Here is a 17,994-nt window from a genome sequence, read left to right on the forward strand (position 1 = left end):
CTAGAAATACCTGCTAGCCATGACAACTACAACACAGGAATTAAGATAGAGTTGAAAACATCGAAACAGTAAAGATTTAGGGCAACAACAAAAGATCGATTAAAACAAAGAAATCGAAAAAAAATAAAAAGATTCAAAACGTGATAAAGAGAGAATAAAGATTGAGAAATTATTAATTTACAGAAGAACAAGCAAAGATTTAGAATTAGATTTGAAGAAATTTGATGACTTAGTGGACCGATTCCATATCCGAGCCAACCGCAGATTCTATCGCCTCTCTAGAGCTTTCTCCTTTATTTTTATTTTTATAAAACTGTTCGGGATTACCTGTAGTCGCCCCCTCCATGTTGACTTCGATCCACTCATGGGAAATTCAACCAACATATATATTGTTATGGTTCTTAATGTAGGAAATCTAGATCAAGCCAATTCTAATATACCCACCACAAACTAGAAAGGTTTCACCTTTTTATATACACCTGTTTACTTAGAAGAGCACACACCCGATCTCTGGTTTTTTACCAAGAAACATCATCCACAAAATCTTGAACATTGCATAACATTTAAGACCAAGATAAGTATTAGCATCAGGTGTTGGTGAATCAGATCATTTTTCTTTGTACAATAGAGATTATAAAAACACTTGCACACACATAGAAAGATTAACTGAACAGATAACTAAATGAAAACCTTACTTTGTATACACCCTAGTTAAGAATACGAAATAACCAGGGGAAATAGAAGTAGAATGTTGGAAATTCAGCATCATATTCGTTAAGATTAGACTTAAACATGATTATATAATAACCCACAAGCTGAAAATCATCCTTAACCCTAGTATTAGCATATTCTTATACCAAAACATCATAGACAAAGCTATCTGATCAGGCTGAAAAGTAACAATTTATCATGTTCATATGCAATAAAACAATACAAATAATACTCCATAGTTCTGAATTAGGCATCACCATAAGGAAGCAATGTAATAACATGATTGTACAAAACTATAATGATGAGAAGAAAGAAAGAAAATCATATCAAGTAGAAACAGGAATATGACTTAGCTTCTACTTCTATTTCCTCTTGCTTAAATAATGGATGAAACAGAAAAACAATATTTATACAAGAGGCTAGAAGAGGGCTTAGTCATTATCTATGTATCATCCAACCTATCCATCATTAGTTGGATGACACCTCAGCAGGTGACTCAAAGGACACCTAAGCTGCTGACTATAATCCAACTTAGCATTAATCCTGATTAACCAAAACATTATTATCTTAAGCCGAGCAAGATTTGTTGCTAAACCAACATAAATTCTAACACTACATACTAGGTATACGTACCCAAAACAGTTCGTGAACTATTTTACTTGGCTAATATATCAAAGATCAATTTTATCAAAATTAGTTTGTGAACAAAAAAATTGATCTTGACTAAGATTGTTAAAAATCTGGGAGCTCTCATTGCTTGAATCATATTCGAGATTAAATTAAGACAAGCTTGAACTCGAAATTTCTCCTTTGCAATATTAAACATACTAAAATCATACAACATGGTCTCATAAAATAGAATGATAGATACTTTGAGTAAATAAGATAAATCAGCCTTCACGTACCTTTCTAGATGAAGTTCTCACAAATGCCTTCGTTTATCACTCAGTCTTCAATCTACAAGGGTATTCGGTCATATATAATACTCGGATACCATGCTCTGATCCTAGTCCGAGACTTGATTTTAGTATACTAAAAATCAAGACATAATTTTGTACATCTAACATGTACATTGAGCTTGAGATAGCAAAATTTATGAGTTTGACCGAGCAATGATTTAACAGGTTTGATACCTTACGTTCAATTAATCACAACTCGATATTCAATAATGATCCAAAATGGAAAAATCATACCTTTATATCATATGAACTACAACTCATAAGAAAAAAAACGAATGTCTACAATCTATAAGATGTTGTAGGGCTTCAACCCATGGATGTGCGTCCCAATAATAGCTAGGGCCTTAAACCTATTGCATATAAAGGATGTAACATATACTAACTCTAAGTAATGGAATCTTCTTCTTCTCTGTGTGTCTCTTTATCTTTTCCAGCCAGTGCAACATAAGATATCCATAATTGTGTTCGAAGTTGAGGAAAATAATAGGGATATTTTATAAAGTACCCCTGTTTTGAAATGTACACTTCAAAAGTACCCTCAGTTTTTTACAAATTTTCTAAAGTACCCTGTTTTATTCAAAAGGCAAATTCCATCCAGTTAAGTGCTAGGTGGCAGTTATCTTTCCTATTTAAAGTCCTATTTACCCTTGAACTACATCTCCTTGGTAGAGAGGATAATGATTCGACGATCCTGAAAGAGGGTGTAACGATCCTGAACTAGGCTCGACGAACCTGAAAGTGGTGTAATGACCCTGAAGCTCGACTAACCGGAAAAATATTGTAGAAGATTGATTCTCCACCAACCAAAAATCCCAAGACACTTGGGAATGATGAACCCTTTCAGGTAATGATGAAACAAACCTGAAAATGATGACACAATCCTGAACCGAGCTCGACAAATTGAAAAAATGATGTAGAAGGTAAACGTACTAACAAGTAAATGGTAAAGAAGTAAACTTTAAAGAAAGTAAACTAGTGTTGACTAACTAGGATGGAAAACTAAATAGTTGGGACACTTTAGAAAATTTCTAAAAAACAGGGGTAACAAAAAAAAGAGGTCAAGAAAACGGGGTGACTTTATAAATTCTCCAAAATAATATTACATTTTAGGTGTAATGGTGGTAGTAACACGTGTCCATCTCGTTTTTATTAGACGAGTGGGCCGAGGCACATTGGTTTCTCAGTTCCGATTTTTCTAGTGACATTCACGATTCAAATTCCAATTATCATCATAATCCCTAACTTCTGCTTCTCCTAAAATCACCTCAATTGAATCCACTTTCTGAAGAAGAAGAAGAAAAAAGGCCGATTTAAAGAAGAAGAAGAAGAAGTTAACAACAATAAACAAGTCGAGAAATCACTACTGGTATGAAATCACAGAATGAAGCAGATAATTCTGCCAAGAGAACATCTTCATTTCAGCAATCTGCATCTTCTTCTATTTATTTTCAGAGGCCATCATCTTTGAAGCTGGTAACATTGCGGGTGTCTCAAAGGAAATGGAATATGGTTTTTGGAATCGGAATAAGTTGCAGGTTGCTAAGTTGGAGATGTTTCTGGAAAGGATCAATAGGGTTATAGTGTTGGAGGTACTGAAATCACCAATTCTCAAGGTATAAATTTGTTGACTCACTTTATTTTAGTCTGCTTTATGTCTTGTTGCTAGATTGTGTAAGTTGTTTTCTGTGTTCTTATTGGGAAGATTTTAGCGGTTTTAGTTTTATGTTGCTCTAAGACGGAAATTTTTAATTTTGATATCACCTGAATATCAGCAGTCGATTGTTATGTATCTATATATCAAATGCTGTTTTTCTTATCATATTGCCCAAATGTTATTGGTCTCTTAGAAATCCTGTTGTGTTTTCATAGCTCTCTTAGCCAGTTTTCTAACATTTCTTACTCAGGGATAAGTTACTGGTCTTCTATTTATTGAATGTTGAGATAATTTTAGTGCATTACGATGTCTCAAGTGTGTTATGACAGTCAGATACGCTTTAAGTAACAAAAGTGACATCCGAATCAATTACATTAAGATATGATGTTTGACGTGGTCACAAAACAAGATTAGGTTCACGAAGGAAATCTCTAGTTGCGAAATACAATCGAATAAAAAGCATCTATGTCGTTCACTTCACCAACACGAAAAATTGAGAGACTCACAGTAACCTAGCTTATATAGAAATTACCATAGCTGTATTCTTAATATTACAACCACGAAGATAGCCATACAGACTATGTTTCTATTGCATTGTTTATCTTTCTGCACTTCTTCTAGAGGAGTAGCATCTTCAAAAAGATCTGCCAGCACATAAGGTTGAGTTGATCTCCATGTCGAGGGGAGGGATCTAATATCTGACATAGCTTCAGCCAAATCTTGTATTTCATGCATTTTGTACCTGTTAAATCAAAGACTTGATAAGAAACTCAGATAGACATTCCTTTAATTTACAGTCCTCCACTTTTAGTGCGCTGAGTCCAGGAATGGAAGTAAGGGAAAACTTGACGCTGTATGTTACAGGATAGCCGCTTATATGACTTTAATATAGTCACCAAAAGCAACTTACAACTCATTTTCGAGACCAGATAAATGGAATAATGTTATTCCTTTACAATGAGATAGGAAAATCTGTTGATTTTTCTCAGAGCACACAGTTGATGAAGTCTTGAATTGTATTAGAGCACATAGTTACAAACGAGACACATTGGTCTTAAACTGTATTAGAGCACATTGTTTATGACCATTGTTGGCTGATCTTTGCAAGGTTAGTATTATAAATTGTGGTGAGCGATGGAGTATTGATATTTGACTTATAATAATCTCTTTAGTGGGATTGATTTATTGGACCTTTGGGTCTTAGTCACTTATTCATCGGTTGGGGGCTAACTACTGTTGCAATTCAATATGTGTCTTGGTCGCTTTTCTTTCGTTGCGTTTCATCTCATATGCATATATTTCATGTCATGTCCTGAAAGTATTATCTTTGTATCTTTTTCTTATCAGAATGAGTGCGTGTTCTTAAATGGTAAACCACCTTGCAGCGGCGGTGGATTCGACTAATAGCTTATCTCTCTGTTCAACCCGGTGGACCATTTCTTTCCTCCACATCAGTAGTTCAGGTTTTTTTTTCTCCCCTAAAGTTCATCAGTTGATGGCATTTTAACATTGAGTTTCATTTACACGCACAGTTGCACCATTGTATGTTGTCAGACCCAACATGTTCTAAAACTTAGCCTGCATATATTTGTAAGACTCACTTAGATATGGTCTAATGAATCTCCGGTGTTATTTACCCACCCTTGATAATAACCATATCACTAATACCTAATACCCCAGAGAGTGTTTTATTGCTTTCTTTTCCTTGATAACTGTAAAGATTTTAAAACGCTCATGGCCCCTGATATCCTCGGAGAATTTTGGAACTTCTCATGGCCCTTGATATCACCGGGGAATGAAAAGCTGTAAATAATCCGAGTCCTGGGTTCATTAGCAAGGTATACGAAAAGTGTAGTTTGGTATGGTAACTAGTAGATTTTGAGGAAAATGATCCATCCTAAAAGGAAACCACCAAATGAACAGCATATTAGATGGTTCAACAGGTCCTAACACCCTCATTGATAGCCTTATCTGTATGGCCACCATGCTGCTAGTGACGAGACTATTTTTGGCCATTCAGGTCACGTAGAATTTGATCCTTTTATTTGGACAGCTAACGACTTGAATTAGTCTTAAATCATCGTTAACCTGCTGTTCATATACATCCTGAACTCGAATGAGTCTGAATAACAAGTGGAGGACTTGCTTAACCAATGCAAAAATTAACTTTCAACAAAGATACTTTCAGATATTTTATAAAGCCCATTTGGTGATTAAAAAAAAAAGCTCGTCAAGTTCATGGTAAAAAAAATTCCTCTACAATTATTTCATAGTAAGAAATTGTAAAGTGCATTCTTTTTAATTGGGCACTGCCTACTAAGATTTTTGACGGCTACTCTTTGAGTACGCTAATTTGTAACTGGGATGCTGTTATTGGCAATTGCTGATTACTTCAATGCTTTTTTTTCTTTTTGTAGGTCGTCACTCCATTGCGACCTCTTCTTTTTTAATGTAGCTCTCCACTTTTCCGTCAAAAGTTTTTTTTTTTTTTTGTAATAAGTTCCTCCACAGTAAAATATAAAAATTAACATTAATATAGGCTGTTTGGACTTTGGATATCATTCAGAAAGATGTTTTTCTGACTTCTAGAAGCAAAAAATTCAGAAGGTAGTTTGGGCATATAATTTCTGAATGACTTCTAGAAGAAGAAAAGTTAACTTTCTGACTTCTGGCCAAACACCCTCTAAGGTGAAAAATTCCGTAACCCAAATAACTTGGCTAGTGGTTGTAGAAGAAGCTGCCAGGCATAGGAACGCAATCAGAGATGAAACTTCCCTTGGTTCTCCAATACACTGGATTGGGTTCATGCGACGATGCTTTGTAGGTGCTCCTTGTCTTCCTGCATCTGCGATGGAAACAATTGTAGGGGGATGTTGTGGTAAACATACTAGTTATGTACAGTCTGGCCATCAGAGTAGTCAGTGAGTAGTTTGATTTCTGAGTAAACAAATTTAGAGTTGCTGCATTATGTCTTGAGATTTTATGTTAGTCCCACATAGTCTGTTGCTGTACATTTACAAGATTTAAGGCAGTACACAGCAGTCGGGATGTAAAGAACCATTTCATGCAGTGGCTGAATTTGCTGTGCCAAGCTCAAAGTCCAAATCCTCCGTGAAAATGGAATGGTGAACCCAATTCTACTTTCCCATTTCATTTTCGTATTGGGGGTTCTTCTCCTTATGGTGGAACTGGGTGCCGTAAGTGCTTTGGAATGGACTGCTGAGCATAAAAAATTTGAAGTTTTTCGACAATCTGACTCAACAGCTGCTATTGCTGCTTTCATGACTCACAAAAGACCTTCTTTTGGAAGCAATCTATTCACTTAAGGCATGCTTCCCGGGAAATCACAGTTTTTTGTTCTTTTTTGCTAGGAGTACACTTGTCCAGAGGTCAAATCCCTACTTTCAATCCCAGACCAAGTAGAATTTCTCTTGCTATGGATTTGCTCAAGTTTTGTTGTTGGGCCTTTAGGTGTATGGCGCTGTATTGGGTTTTCTTTGTTCTTTTCTGTTTTTAGTTTTTACTTTGGTTGAGCTTTTGTAATTCTTTTGTTACTCTCTTTGGTCCTTTAATAAAGTTTTTGTGTTCTGTTTAAAAAAAATAAAAATAAAAATAGAGAAACACCAATATAGACTGAAGTATTTGAAATGTGCAATGTTCAAGAACAGCCAAAATTTTATGGGAATAACTTCTTGACAGCAAGTCTTTTCACATCACATGTATCAGTGTAATTGGTGTAGTTGATGTTGTAGTAAAGGGTGATAAAATTTTCTCTGGCCCTTGAATCTTTAACTCTAAAAATAGACGCAGCAGAGGTAAAAGTACAAGTACAGTGGACCACCTATGGCTGTACCATTGCCCACCTGATAAAAAGTTACCACGAGCCATTGATAATGTAACTTTCAGATACATTTACTGGAAGTTTTCATGGGTCTACTTGTACAACATAGGCTGCATAGTCAATTGTTGAAGTATCTTGCTTGCTCCAATGAACTTCCTACAAAAGTCAAAAAGAAGGTGTTGTTTTATCTTTCAAGATCGGGTACATGCAAGGAACTCACTGGCCATCTTTAGTGGTATTCTGACGAATGCTTTTCCTTCATGAATTCTGGTCACAATACTCCTACCACTCTTATTCGTTATACATTTCAAGTAACAGGCATCAAAGTTTTTATCAATAATTGCAATCAAAAAGAGGAAATTCAAATTGACAATATCACAATAATGTGCAGATATGACTAGATTTCTCTAATGAACTGACGAATAATGCTAACAACCAAAATGCCCATCTTTGAGATATGTTCTACTAATCAGAGCGCTATATGAGTATGATCCAGCTGTTTGTTGGTTTGTTTCTTTTAACTTTAGAAAATGGGAAGCAAAACAAAAGATCCCAGCAAAGGTGCCAACACTGGATATGGTAATACTTGCAAGAGTTGTATTAAGTCTTGTTTACTTACTTATAAGTAGCTCAGAGTTTTTCTAACAGATATCAAATCGATCAATTTCATCTTCTGTCTTCTAAACCTTCGAACTAGTCTTTTATTTTCTGTATTCTTGACGTAGTTCACCTTATCATTTTCAGAACTTAAACTTGACATTGGAACAAGATACGTACAATGGCAGATGCGAAGAATTTATTACAGCACATGTTTAATGCCGCTGCAGATGCAAGGTGCTGTTTGTAACATGGATATATGTTGCAGTTCCTCACTTTATGTGCAAAAAATCTTGAGACTAATTAAGGTTCTGTTTTTTTTCATCAGGTGCCTGTTGTGGGAGAAAGAAAATGGCATCAAAGAGATGAAAGAGCAACTGAATGAGCTTGTTGGTCTACTGGGACAGAGTGAAGCAGGAAAAAAAGCAACCGAGAAGCAGCAAAAACTGAGAGAACAAACTGTTGCCATTGCCTGCGGATCATCTCCGGTGAGATTATCTTTTTACTATCTGATCTGCTTTATTCATTTGGACTTTGGAGTTGTAACTCTGGATATCTAGTTCTTACCTTTTGTATGCTAGTTTGGGTTTTGCTATTCTCAGGCTTAAATACTAAACTGATCCGTGTTTCATTTTCTCTTTGATAGTCGTTCAATTTAATTGTTATCCTAACATGTTAGATCCACAATAAACAGAGCTTAAATGGTAATGTAAAGAACTTTGCCGCCGATGGCATGAATTGTCAGTTGTCTCTTATGTCACTGCCTGCACAGAAGCAGCTCAAGTCTACAGCAGGCACCGCAGATGGCTCACTGACACATTCAGGATCTTTTTTACAGGATCATCAATGGAAGGTTAATTTCCTGACCTCATGTTATATTTGGTTGTTGATAATTTCCTGATAGATCAAGTGAAAAATAGGATCTGTGTTGTGGTGCAGATGATGCAAGCAGGACAGTTATCAACAAAGAAGAAGTGGCAGAAGCATTGGAGACTTTCATTCTACATGCTGATAGTTATATTGTCTTTGCCATCATTAACAAACTCCCTAACACCTCCAACACCACCACCAGTCTCATACTGTAACGGAGTCCATTTACAGTATACGCTCACTAGAATTAACCAACTGTCCCCAAATGAACACTACCCATTTGAATCAACGGCAATGATTCTAAACAATGGGTTAGAAGATCTGATATCATGGAAACTTTTTATCGATTTTCAGCATAAGGAGTACTTGATTTTTTGTACAAACGCCATGTTACTAGACGGTACTACTTTACCCGCAGATACTACTACAAATGAGTTAGTGTTTTCTGGTTTCCCAACTACAGATTTGAAATCAGCAAATGAGACCCAAGGAGATGTTGAGCAAATGAGTGTTACAATTTCTTTTGTTGGGACGGAACTTGGAGTCAAACCACCCAATGCTCCTATGCCTAGGAGTATTTCTCTTCTAAATGATGGGTTCAACTGTTCTGAATCTAGGATGCTAGGTATGGTTTAAATTTTTGTTCTTGAATTATTCTCATGTGCTTTTGCTGTTTGTTTTCTTTGGATGTATGGATGAATAATGATGCATGGTGACTTGTGCAGGGAAAGGTACGATGTATGCATGTTGTTTGAAAGAACCAGATTTTGTAACAACTGTTACCATGGGCCAGTACCAACCACGCAAGAAAGGTGATCTGGTGATTTTCTATGATATTGTGAGATCATTTGATTCGGAATACGATGCTCAAGTATCTATACAGAATTATAATTCACTTGGGAGATTGGATAATTGGAAATTGAGTTGGACTTGGATGGGGGATGAGTTCATTAAAAACATGAGGGGAGCATATCCGTCGACAGTGGGTTCTGGAGACTGCATATTTGGTCCCCAGGGGACATTTTACAAGGACATGAATTTATCGAATGTCTTGAACTGTCAGAGGAATCCTACTTTTGTTGATCTACCTCGTGCGAAAACTTATGATTCAACTCTAGGAATGATTCCATTTTGCTGCAGAGATGGAACAATCTTACCTCCTTCTATGAATCCAAGCAAATCTATCTCTATGTTCCAGCTCCAAGTCCAAAAAATGCCCCCATTTCTCAACAGGACTGTTCTTGTTCCACCACACAACTTTCAGATCAAAGGCAGCACATTCAACCCAGATTTCAAGTGTGGTCCACCAATTTTTGTTACTCCAAGTCTATTCCGACATCCAAGTGGGTTGCCGGTTAATGAAACTGCAGTTGCGAGCTGGCAAATTGCGTGCAACATTGCACCAGCAGAGGAAGCAATTCCCAAATGTTGTGTTTCATTGTCAGCGTTTTATAATGAATCTGTCATTCCTTGTCAGACATGTGCTTGTGGTTGCGATAGGCCAAGCAGTACCTGTAATGCCAACGCACCAGCTAATCTTCTTCCTCCAGATGCTTTGCCTGTTCCATTTGATAATCAGACAGATATGGCCATTGCTTGGGCTCGTAGCAAACACTTGCAGTATTCAAGACCTGAACCATGTCCAGATTTTTGTGGAGTCAGCATTCACTGGCACTTGAAATCAAATCATTCCAAAGGTTGGAGTGCGAGGATTACTGTCTTCAACTGGGGAGAAACTAATTTTGCTGACTGGTATGTTGCTGTGCAATTTAGGAAGGCTATTGTTGGGTTTGAAACAATGCACCAGTTCAACGGTACTGCATTTAACAGCTCCGACGACACCATTTTTCTGCAGGGTATGGAAGGTTCAAATTACCTTGTAGGAGAAGTAGATTGTGCTAACCCAGCGAGGGATATTAGAGTTCCAGGGATACAGCAATCCATCAACTCCTTTACTGTTAAAGAGAAGACTCCTGGAGTCGCAAGAGACAAATTTCCGGCTAAAGTCTTGTTTGATGGGGCAGAATGTGCACTTCCAGTAGTATTTCCATCTCCCAGAATTAGATGGCTCGCAAGCATTTGGGCATTTGTTTTAGGTTTTGCGGCTCTTATGTTGAACTAAACTATATTTTGCTTCCTTAAGCTTATATGGGTCTGTCAATTTGTATTGTGCGGAGCCATTACACTGAAGAAGCACTTGCAGTAAATTATTCTACTCACAAAACTAAATTACTTGAAAAGTTTCCTCATTCATTAAGTTTTGTGTATTATTTCTTTCAAAGTAGAGGAAAGACTACATACCCCATCCTTTATTTATGCTGTTATCAAATAAGTTCTAATATAAACAACAACAAATGAATGGTTTACGTTCCATAATGCCCATTCCTGGTTCACAATACCCATCTGAGTAACCTTTAGATTTGCAATGAGTAATACAGTCTTGATGAGTTCGACATCTACCATCTATCACAGCCGTGCATGTATAATCAGTCCTTATATCTGTTGTTGCAATTTCAACATCTGCATAACCACACGAGCAGCATCCGTTGGTTAATCGTTATAAATCAAATATCATTGAAAAATATCTGCACTAGTAACTTTTATTTATAAAACAGAAGTAAAAACAAGTACAATTTTGGGTAAAATCAAGATGTTAAGTTCTAGAAATAAAATATACCAACTATTAATCCTTCCAGCCGCCTCAACCGAGTAAGAAGAGTCACCTAGAAGCAACAAGCATAAGATGAGAGATACAACCATCTGAGTCGAAGCAAGGGGGAAAATGAACTTCATTTTTTTCTACTTCTAATTTTTCATTGCTTGCTTGATCAGTGCCTTGTATTTATAATAGCCTTATTAATAATCTAAATACATTAGGTGTATTAATTACAGTAAGATATCGTCAGATTCTGAAATTAATAGGCAAGATATTTCAGGATTTATGTCATTTATTAGTGCATATCTAATGAAAAGTGTGATTTATTTATTATGAAAATACAGAGAGTTATTCTTATGACCCTAAGTCATTTGTTGCCTGAATTACCTCAAAGGTTAGCAAAATTCCCTTTGTAAATTCTCCGTGGAAACATCTGGATATCATGAACAACTTTACCCAACAAAATCGCCCTTGTATTTGCAGCAATAAGAACATTTGCAATTCAAAAACCACAAAACCATTGGCAAGAAGCATGGATACTTAGAGAGGACCTCTAGCAGTATACACTATATCCCTTCTACATATGCAGCTCTTAATCACCAACATTCCTACACAACAGCTTAAGCAAACATTTGGTCGATCGTACTGGTATCTCTACACTGTCATGTAAATAGAAACGACATTGGAGACAACACTAATTTAGCGACAAAACAATGGGCATGCAGTAAGTACACTTGAAGATATAACGCTTTAAGTGGGGGTCCGGAGGTCATTTTGCATTACTCCTTATGGGAGGTTAAGAATGGTGAGAGTATCCTGCTTTTAGAGATAACTGGATTCCAAATTATAGTGACCCTAAGTTTGTTGCTAATCATAATCCTAACCTCACTGTTTCAGCTTTCATCGATAGAAACACTAAGGGTGTGATAAACTTATTTGGCCACATACTATAGGAATGACAGATTCTCTGTTAAATCTAATTACAAGCTTATCTGGGAAAAATACTTAAATCAATAATCCACAAAGTAGTAATCCTCTATATAAATCCGTATGGAGCTTACCCATCTTGCATAAAGTGTAGTTGCAGGAAATCCTACACTACATCCCTCACAAGATTTCATTAATATTCAACTCATTTTAGATTAACAATCTTAATTTTATTAATGAATCTTTGAACAATCTTACAAGAAAAGATAAAGGAATCAAGAATAACCACTGCTCTAGGTTTTCTCTCTCCTATTTACTTGCTTCTCACTCAGAAAAGATCTCTCCCCTTTTCTTTACAACTGAGCGGCTATTTATAGAGAATTACATAGTGGATGACAGCTAATCTGTCCTTTATTTTCGGATATGACTTGCGATATTCTAGCATCTTTACAAATGTTAATCTCGCAGACTCTCTAATTTTCGCAGGAGCATCACATTTTTCTCATGATTTAACTGACGTCGTTTATTATTTCGTTTCTGAAGTTGTTCTGCGACACTGTTGTGTTGTTCATAATTTCGCTGAGGTATTATTGATGCGAGATTCTGATCCTACATCTTGCCTCTTCTCATATATTCTCTGCGAAGTAGAGAATGATGTGAGAAATGCCGCAGCTGTCCATCTCTTCATATTCTGCATTTATCACACGTATCCTTTCTTCCATCTATTTCTTGACACGTCTTCTGTAACCGCTGCTTTTCAACCGCTCACGTCTTTTCGCATTAATGGTGTTTATTTCTTCGAGTAAAAAAAATCTTCTTTATATATTCTTCTTACTCTATTTTCTTTTTACTTTCTCTTCTCTTTTTACTCTCTCATCTCTGCAACTCTGTTGTTCTTCCGTAAGTTCTGCTATTGTAATTCTTCTCTCTTCGATCTTCTTACTTTTCATCCATTCCCATACTCTATATTCAGATATGCCTCCAAGTGGCCAAAAACATGAGAAAACCTTAAAAGACGTCCAAAAAGATTTTGCTGAGAAAGGTTTCACACTTTCTACCATTCCTGGTGAAAGTGCCAAGTCAATTCTTTCTGTCAAACTTTTCTCTGATCAACATTGTGATGATCAATCAATCATAGTTTCGCTGGGTCAAATTCTCGCAGGTCTCCCCATTCCTCTTTATGACCCATATATTCCTCTGTTCTATGAAATTCTCGCTCACTCGGGATTTTCGCGAGCTATCTTCCAATTGAGTGGGGATTGCATCCGTATGATGCTGGAGTTCGCTAATCGTGGTGCTGGTAAAGGATCTCTTTACTCTAAAGAACTTAGGGATCCTAAATTCGCAGACTTGGAGATAATTGCTGAAAAATACACAGTAGCGAGTTTCTTTGAAAATTATGAATTGATCTCCATGAAGAAAGAGAATACTCGCTGGGGTATTCGCTTGAAAAGGAAAGATAATATTGATGAAGCTAAAATACTCATGCAAGACATTGATTGGCACTCTGGTAAGAACACAACTCCTCGCTAATCCAAAGATGATAAATGGTGTGTTTTTCCCTTGATGCTGAAAGGACCTTACATTGCTGGGTCAAATGTTCTTCCTGAGAATCTCGCTTCTTATCAACCTTGGCTATTCTCTTGGTCCGAGAAGGAGAAAGAAGTATGTCTCTTCCAGTTTCGCCCACTTTATATTTCTTTATTTGTCTTTATTCTTTTGTTCGCTGATTCTTGCGACATTCAACAGATCCAGAAACTGAAGGATAGATATCACATGACTGGGAAGGCTAGTACCTTGTTATCTCTTCGCTCATACACAGATGAGGTAAGAAATATTCTCTTATGATTTTAAACAGTATAATGTTGCCTCTATTTCTTATTTCTATCTGTGTGTGAAGATTATTGCTGAAATAGAAGATCTTGCCAATGTTGCGAAGACTGGTGATAAAGGCAAAGGTGCTCTTTGCAGGGAAAAACCAACTGCTCCTCCTTCAAAGAAGAGAAAAATCCGTTCTTCCTCTCCTTCAGATATTCCTTCTCATGAAAACTCCGAGAGTGATGAAGATGATAAGGATAATGATGACATTGCTGCAAATGAAGATTCTCCATCTGAATCTTCTATGGCTAAGCTCTCTGGCCTCTTTTCTGATTCTTGGCAAGGAATGGGAGATAATCAATTCGCTAATACCTGCAAAGCTCTCGCTACGATTTGCGATGTTCCTTTATTGGATGGTGATAATTCTCTTCGTGGAGTTTCTAGATCGGTGACTCCCAACTTCCTGCATTCTCTTAATAGTCTGGTATGCTTTCGTCTTTTTACTTCTTCGTCTTTTTACTCAAAATATATTTCTATTAATACTTTTTACATTTTCTTGCAGGCTGGAAAAGCTTCTTTCGTTGTTGCCTCAGATCTGGAGAGGAGACGCGAAGTTCTTGAAAAGAAGAATCTTCAATTTCGTACAAAGAATGAGGAACTGGAAGCTGAAGTAAAATGTCTTCGCGAGAAGAACAAACAACTAGAAATTGATTCTTCTTCATACAAGAATAAAATCTCTAGTCTTCAACAAGCTAATAATCAACTCTATGGTATGTTACTTTTATCCTTTCCCTTCATTCATTCATCTTGTTGTTTTATCTTATTTGATTGATCCTTTTTGCAGACATTTATGGTCTTTCTGATGAAGCCATCATTCTTCGTTCATTCCCTAATGCCTTGGATAATGACACCCTTCTTGAGCGTCTTAATAAATCTTTAAATAGTTTCTCAAACGATAAAATTTCGTCTCTTTCTCTGAATGAACTGAGATCCAAATTTCGCCTCTTAGAAATTGACCATAGATCTAGTTTAGGCTTAGCCAACCAATTTAAGCGTTTCTTTCTTAATTCTAAAGAGAAAATCAATGAGCTAAGAACCAATATTAGTGGTCTCATAGATGATAAGGATCGCATCTTTGATCAAGGTGCTAAGGCTTTGGCGAAATTCCAAGAGACCCTTCTTGAAGTTCAACTTGAACGAGATGAAGCTAACCGCAAGAATACCGAGCTCTGCGAAAGAGAAAACCAAATTCCTTTTCGTCTCCTTATAAATAATGAGGATGAATTCGCTTGGGCTGCGAAAATCTTAGACGATGCCAGAAAAGATTTAGGTGTAAATGTTAGTCTCCAAGTTGAGCATAAAGCCTTGATTAGAGATATGATTTCTGACAGAGAAGGTTATTAACTATTCTTCTTCACTAATCTTTTGTTTCTTATGAATTTTCATCAAGTTATTAATTGATTGCCTTTTGCTCGCAGATTCTGAAAGTAGATATCGCGAAAGAATTGAGGAACTTGAAGCTGGAAAAGAGGAACTCGCAAAGAATCTTTCTTCTCGCAACGATAAGTATTCTAGATTAAAGAATCAAATCAAGATCACTGTTGCGAACTTTAAGAACGATGCTCTGCATTTTCGCAATCAAACTATTCAAATGGTTTGTGATGACCATAGTATTCCTCACTCTGATTATCCTTGTCTCTTGGAGGAGATCCCAAAGAACATTCCTAGTCTGACCATCTCTGATAGTGAAGCTGATGATGAAGAATCTGATGGTGATGAAGGTCCTGATGGAGATAAAAGTTCTGATGCAGATGAAGAAGGGAACAAGTCTGATGAAGATGATGAAGGATCAACTAAGAAGTAGTCTTTGTTTCTTTCTTTGATCTTCTGTAATACTTGTACATTTATTCCTTCTTTCTGTATATTTGCGAATTCTTTTGGTTCTCCATATTCCTTAATATATGAGTTTCTTTCATTTTGACCTGCATTCATTAAAACAATTCCTCCTTGCAACACGGTTAATCAACATAATCATTAATTTTTGAATTTTTGCGTAAATCTATCATGTGGAGACAAATAACATTTTCTAATTTCATTCATTCCCATACTTTCCTCTGTTATTTGTATCCAAATGAGAGATTTCGCAGATTTTTCTTATTTTATGCCTCAACTTCGCAATCGTATATATATAATTTCGCAATCATATGAGAAGTGAATTTTGATTCTTTTCAAAATCTCATCCCTGCGTGGTCTTATTTTTCCTTCCTAGTTAAAGGTCTTATTATGCCACCTCTTGTCATTGCGACAAAATCGCAGGACGTCCTTGCACTTTCATGCAAAAACCCATTGATCTTGCCTTAACTTTTTCTTGTGTATTATTGCCTCTTCAGGAATGTTGCGACAATATGACAGGCCTAAATATTCTTGCGAAAATAAAGCCCCATTACATTGTCTTCTTGCGACGAAATCGCAGGACGTCTTCGCACTTTCATGCGAAAACTCATTGATCTCTTCTTATCTTTTTCTCTAGTATTATTGCCTCTTCAGGATTGTCGCACAAATATGACAAGCCTTAATACCCTTGCGAGTAAAAAGCCTCATGACATTTGCGTCTTAAGACACTTATCAGCTCCCTAATGGAGGGTGCCGCCCTTATCTCCCCCCTGGTTGCCCCTTCAAGGAGGCGTACTTCTACCATACAAGGTTAGCTCCTCCCATCCGGTCTTAACAACAACCAGTTGTTTTCGCAGCCTCTTATACCTTTTACCTATAGGGTTTATGGTTACGAGACTGCACCCTAAGTGGGGTTTTCTTCAGGCCGAGTGCAGTATAAGCCAAGACTTGTCAAGAATGGCAAGGTAATACAGACGCCCCTGGCACTCTTGACTGAACCGTGTACCTCGGCGCCTTGGTCAGATTCTGCACTCCTTGGGAGGGTCCTTATTACCTTAGTCGCCCAACCTAAGTCATATGCTTAAGCTGAGAATCCAAGGTGCCACTCCCGGATGGGCTTTATTGACCCCAAATCTCCATGACTTAGGTTCCGGTGGCGGTGTACCCTTTCCCTGAGCCATGCAACAGGTACCCCCTTATATGACGTACTTTAGGTCTTACATTTGCCTCTTGCGAAATTGCATTCGCGAACTAGGGTGTACGCCATAAAGGTTCGCCCCTTTCTCTTTTGTCATTGTTCTCTGATTGTCTTTTGTAGAATTCATTATCTCTGCGAGATTCTTGCACATCATCATATCGTATTTGCATTTCGCAATCTCAATTTTGTCATTTAATAAAATATATTTTTGAGAATTTTATTTATTGCGAGAGTGTCGCAACAAATCAATCATTCATACATTTCTTATTTTTATTACCTTTGTCATTCTCTGCTTATTTGTTATTTTCTGTTACTGCTTCCTTGGTAGTGGTATCTTCACCATTTTTTATTATGAGCTAGCATTAGTTTCGCAACATCTCTTATTCTTTTCGTTCAATTGCATCCACCATCAACCTCTCATTTCTTTGTGTCTCTTTGATTTTGTGTCGCCAACTTTCCTTCTTGTTTGCTCTACCTTCGCAGGATTCTACCTCAGTTTCGTAACACCTCTTTCCTTCAACCCAATCTCCCTTTATGATTCGTACACCACTGGGGTGAGGTAATTTGATACACTGATGGAAAGTTGAAGCTACACCTAGAATCTCATGTAGCCAAGGTCGACCAATTAATGCATTGTAGGGCGATTCTACGTCAACGACACATAACAGGATTTCAGAAGATATTCCCTTCAATGAAATTCGCATAGTAACCTCCCCTTTAGCCTTGTTGGCAGTACCATTAAAACCATATATCTTATATCTTGATGGTATAAGATCATCATCTCTTCCTCCCATAGTTTTATAAGTATGATAAAATAAGATGTTCACAGAGCTTCCAGTATCGATTAGAATCATATTAATTGCCCATGAA

At 36.9% G+C, this 17,994-nt stretch overlaps 1 protein-coding gene and 1 long non-coding RNA gene across 3 annotated transcripts; both read left to right on the forward strand.

The window, feature by feature from the left end:
* The first annotated feature begins 2,874 nt into the window (after positions 1 to 2,874).
* LOC113300326 lies at positions 2,875 to 6,809 on the forward strand. The gene is made up of 3 exons (XR_003335715.1): positions 2,875 to 3,283; positions 4,672 to 4,787; positions 5,742 to 6,809. It is a non-coding gene; the product is annotated as an uncharacterized LOC113300326 (long non-coding RNA).
* Positions 6,810 to 7,828: 1,019 nt separating this feature from the next.
* On the forward strand, positions 7,829 to 10,856 carry LOC113300325 (COBRA-like protein 7). Of its 2 annotated transcripts, XM_026549548.1 has the most exons (6): positions 7,829 to 7,999; positions 8,091 to 8,250; positions 8,457 to 8,615; positions 8,702 to 9,257; positions 9,358 to 10,384; positions 10,488 to 10,659. In XM_026549548.1, exons 1-6 carry the CDS (start codon positions 7,944 to 7,946, stop codon positions 10,513 to 10,515), a joined length of 1,986 nt encoding a protein of 661 aa, XP_026405333.1. In that variant the 5' UTR covers positions 7,829 to 7,943; the 3' UTR covers positions 10,516 to 10,659. The 2 variants fall into 2 exon arrangements, with proteins under 2 accessions (XP_026405333.1, XP_026405331.1); XM_026549546.1 differs by having other exon boundaries at positions 9,358 to 10,856.
* The last annotated feature ends 7,138 nt before the right edge of the window (positions 10,857 to 17,994 follow it).

The sequence above is a fragment of the Papaver somniferum genome, chromosome 7, assembly GCF_003573695.1.
Source record: "Papaver somniferum cultivar HN1 chromosome 7, ASM357369v1, whole genome shotgun sequence".
Lineage (NCBI taxonomy): Eukaryota > Viridiplantae > Streptophyta > Magnoliopsida > Ranunculales > Papaveraceae > Papaver > Papaver somniferum.

What these genes read in the sequence shown, in the direction of transcription:
- LOC113300325 (XM_026549546.1), top strand. Translation starts at nt 7,944, where the DNA reads ATGGCAGATGCGAAGAATTTATTACAGCACATGTTTAATGCCGCTGCA. An exon ending in AATGCCGCTGCAGATGCAAG is followed by an intron (nt 8,000 to 8,090) that starts GTGCTGTTTGTA and finishes TTTTTTCATCAG; the next exon opens with GTGCCTGTTGTGGGAGAAAG. An exon ending in TACAGGATCATCAATGGAAG is followed by an intron (nt 8,616 to 8,701) that starts GTTAATTTCCTG and finishes GTTGTGGTGCAG; the next exon opens with ATGATGCAAGCAGGACAGTT.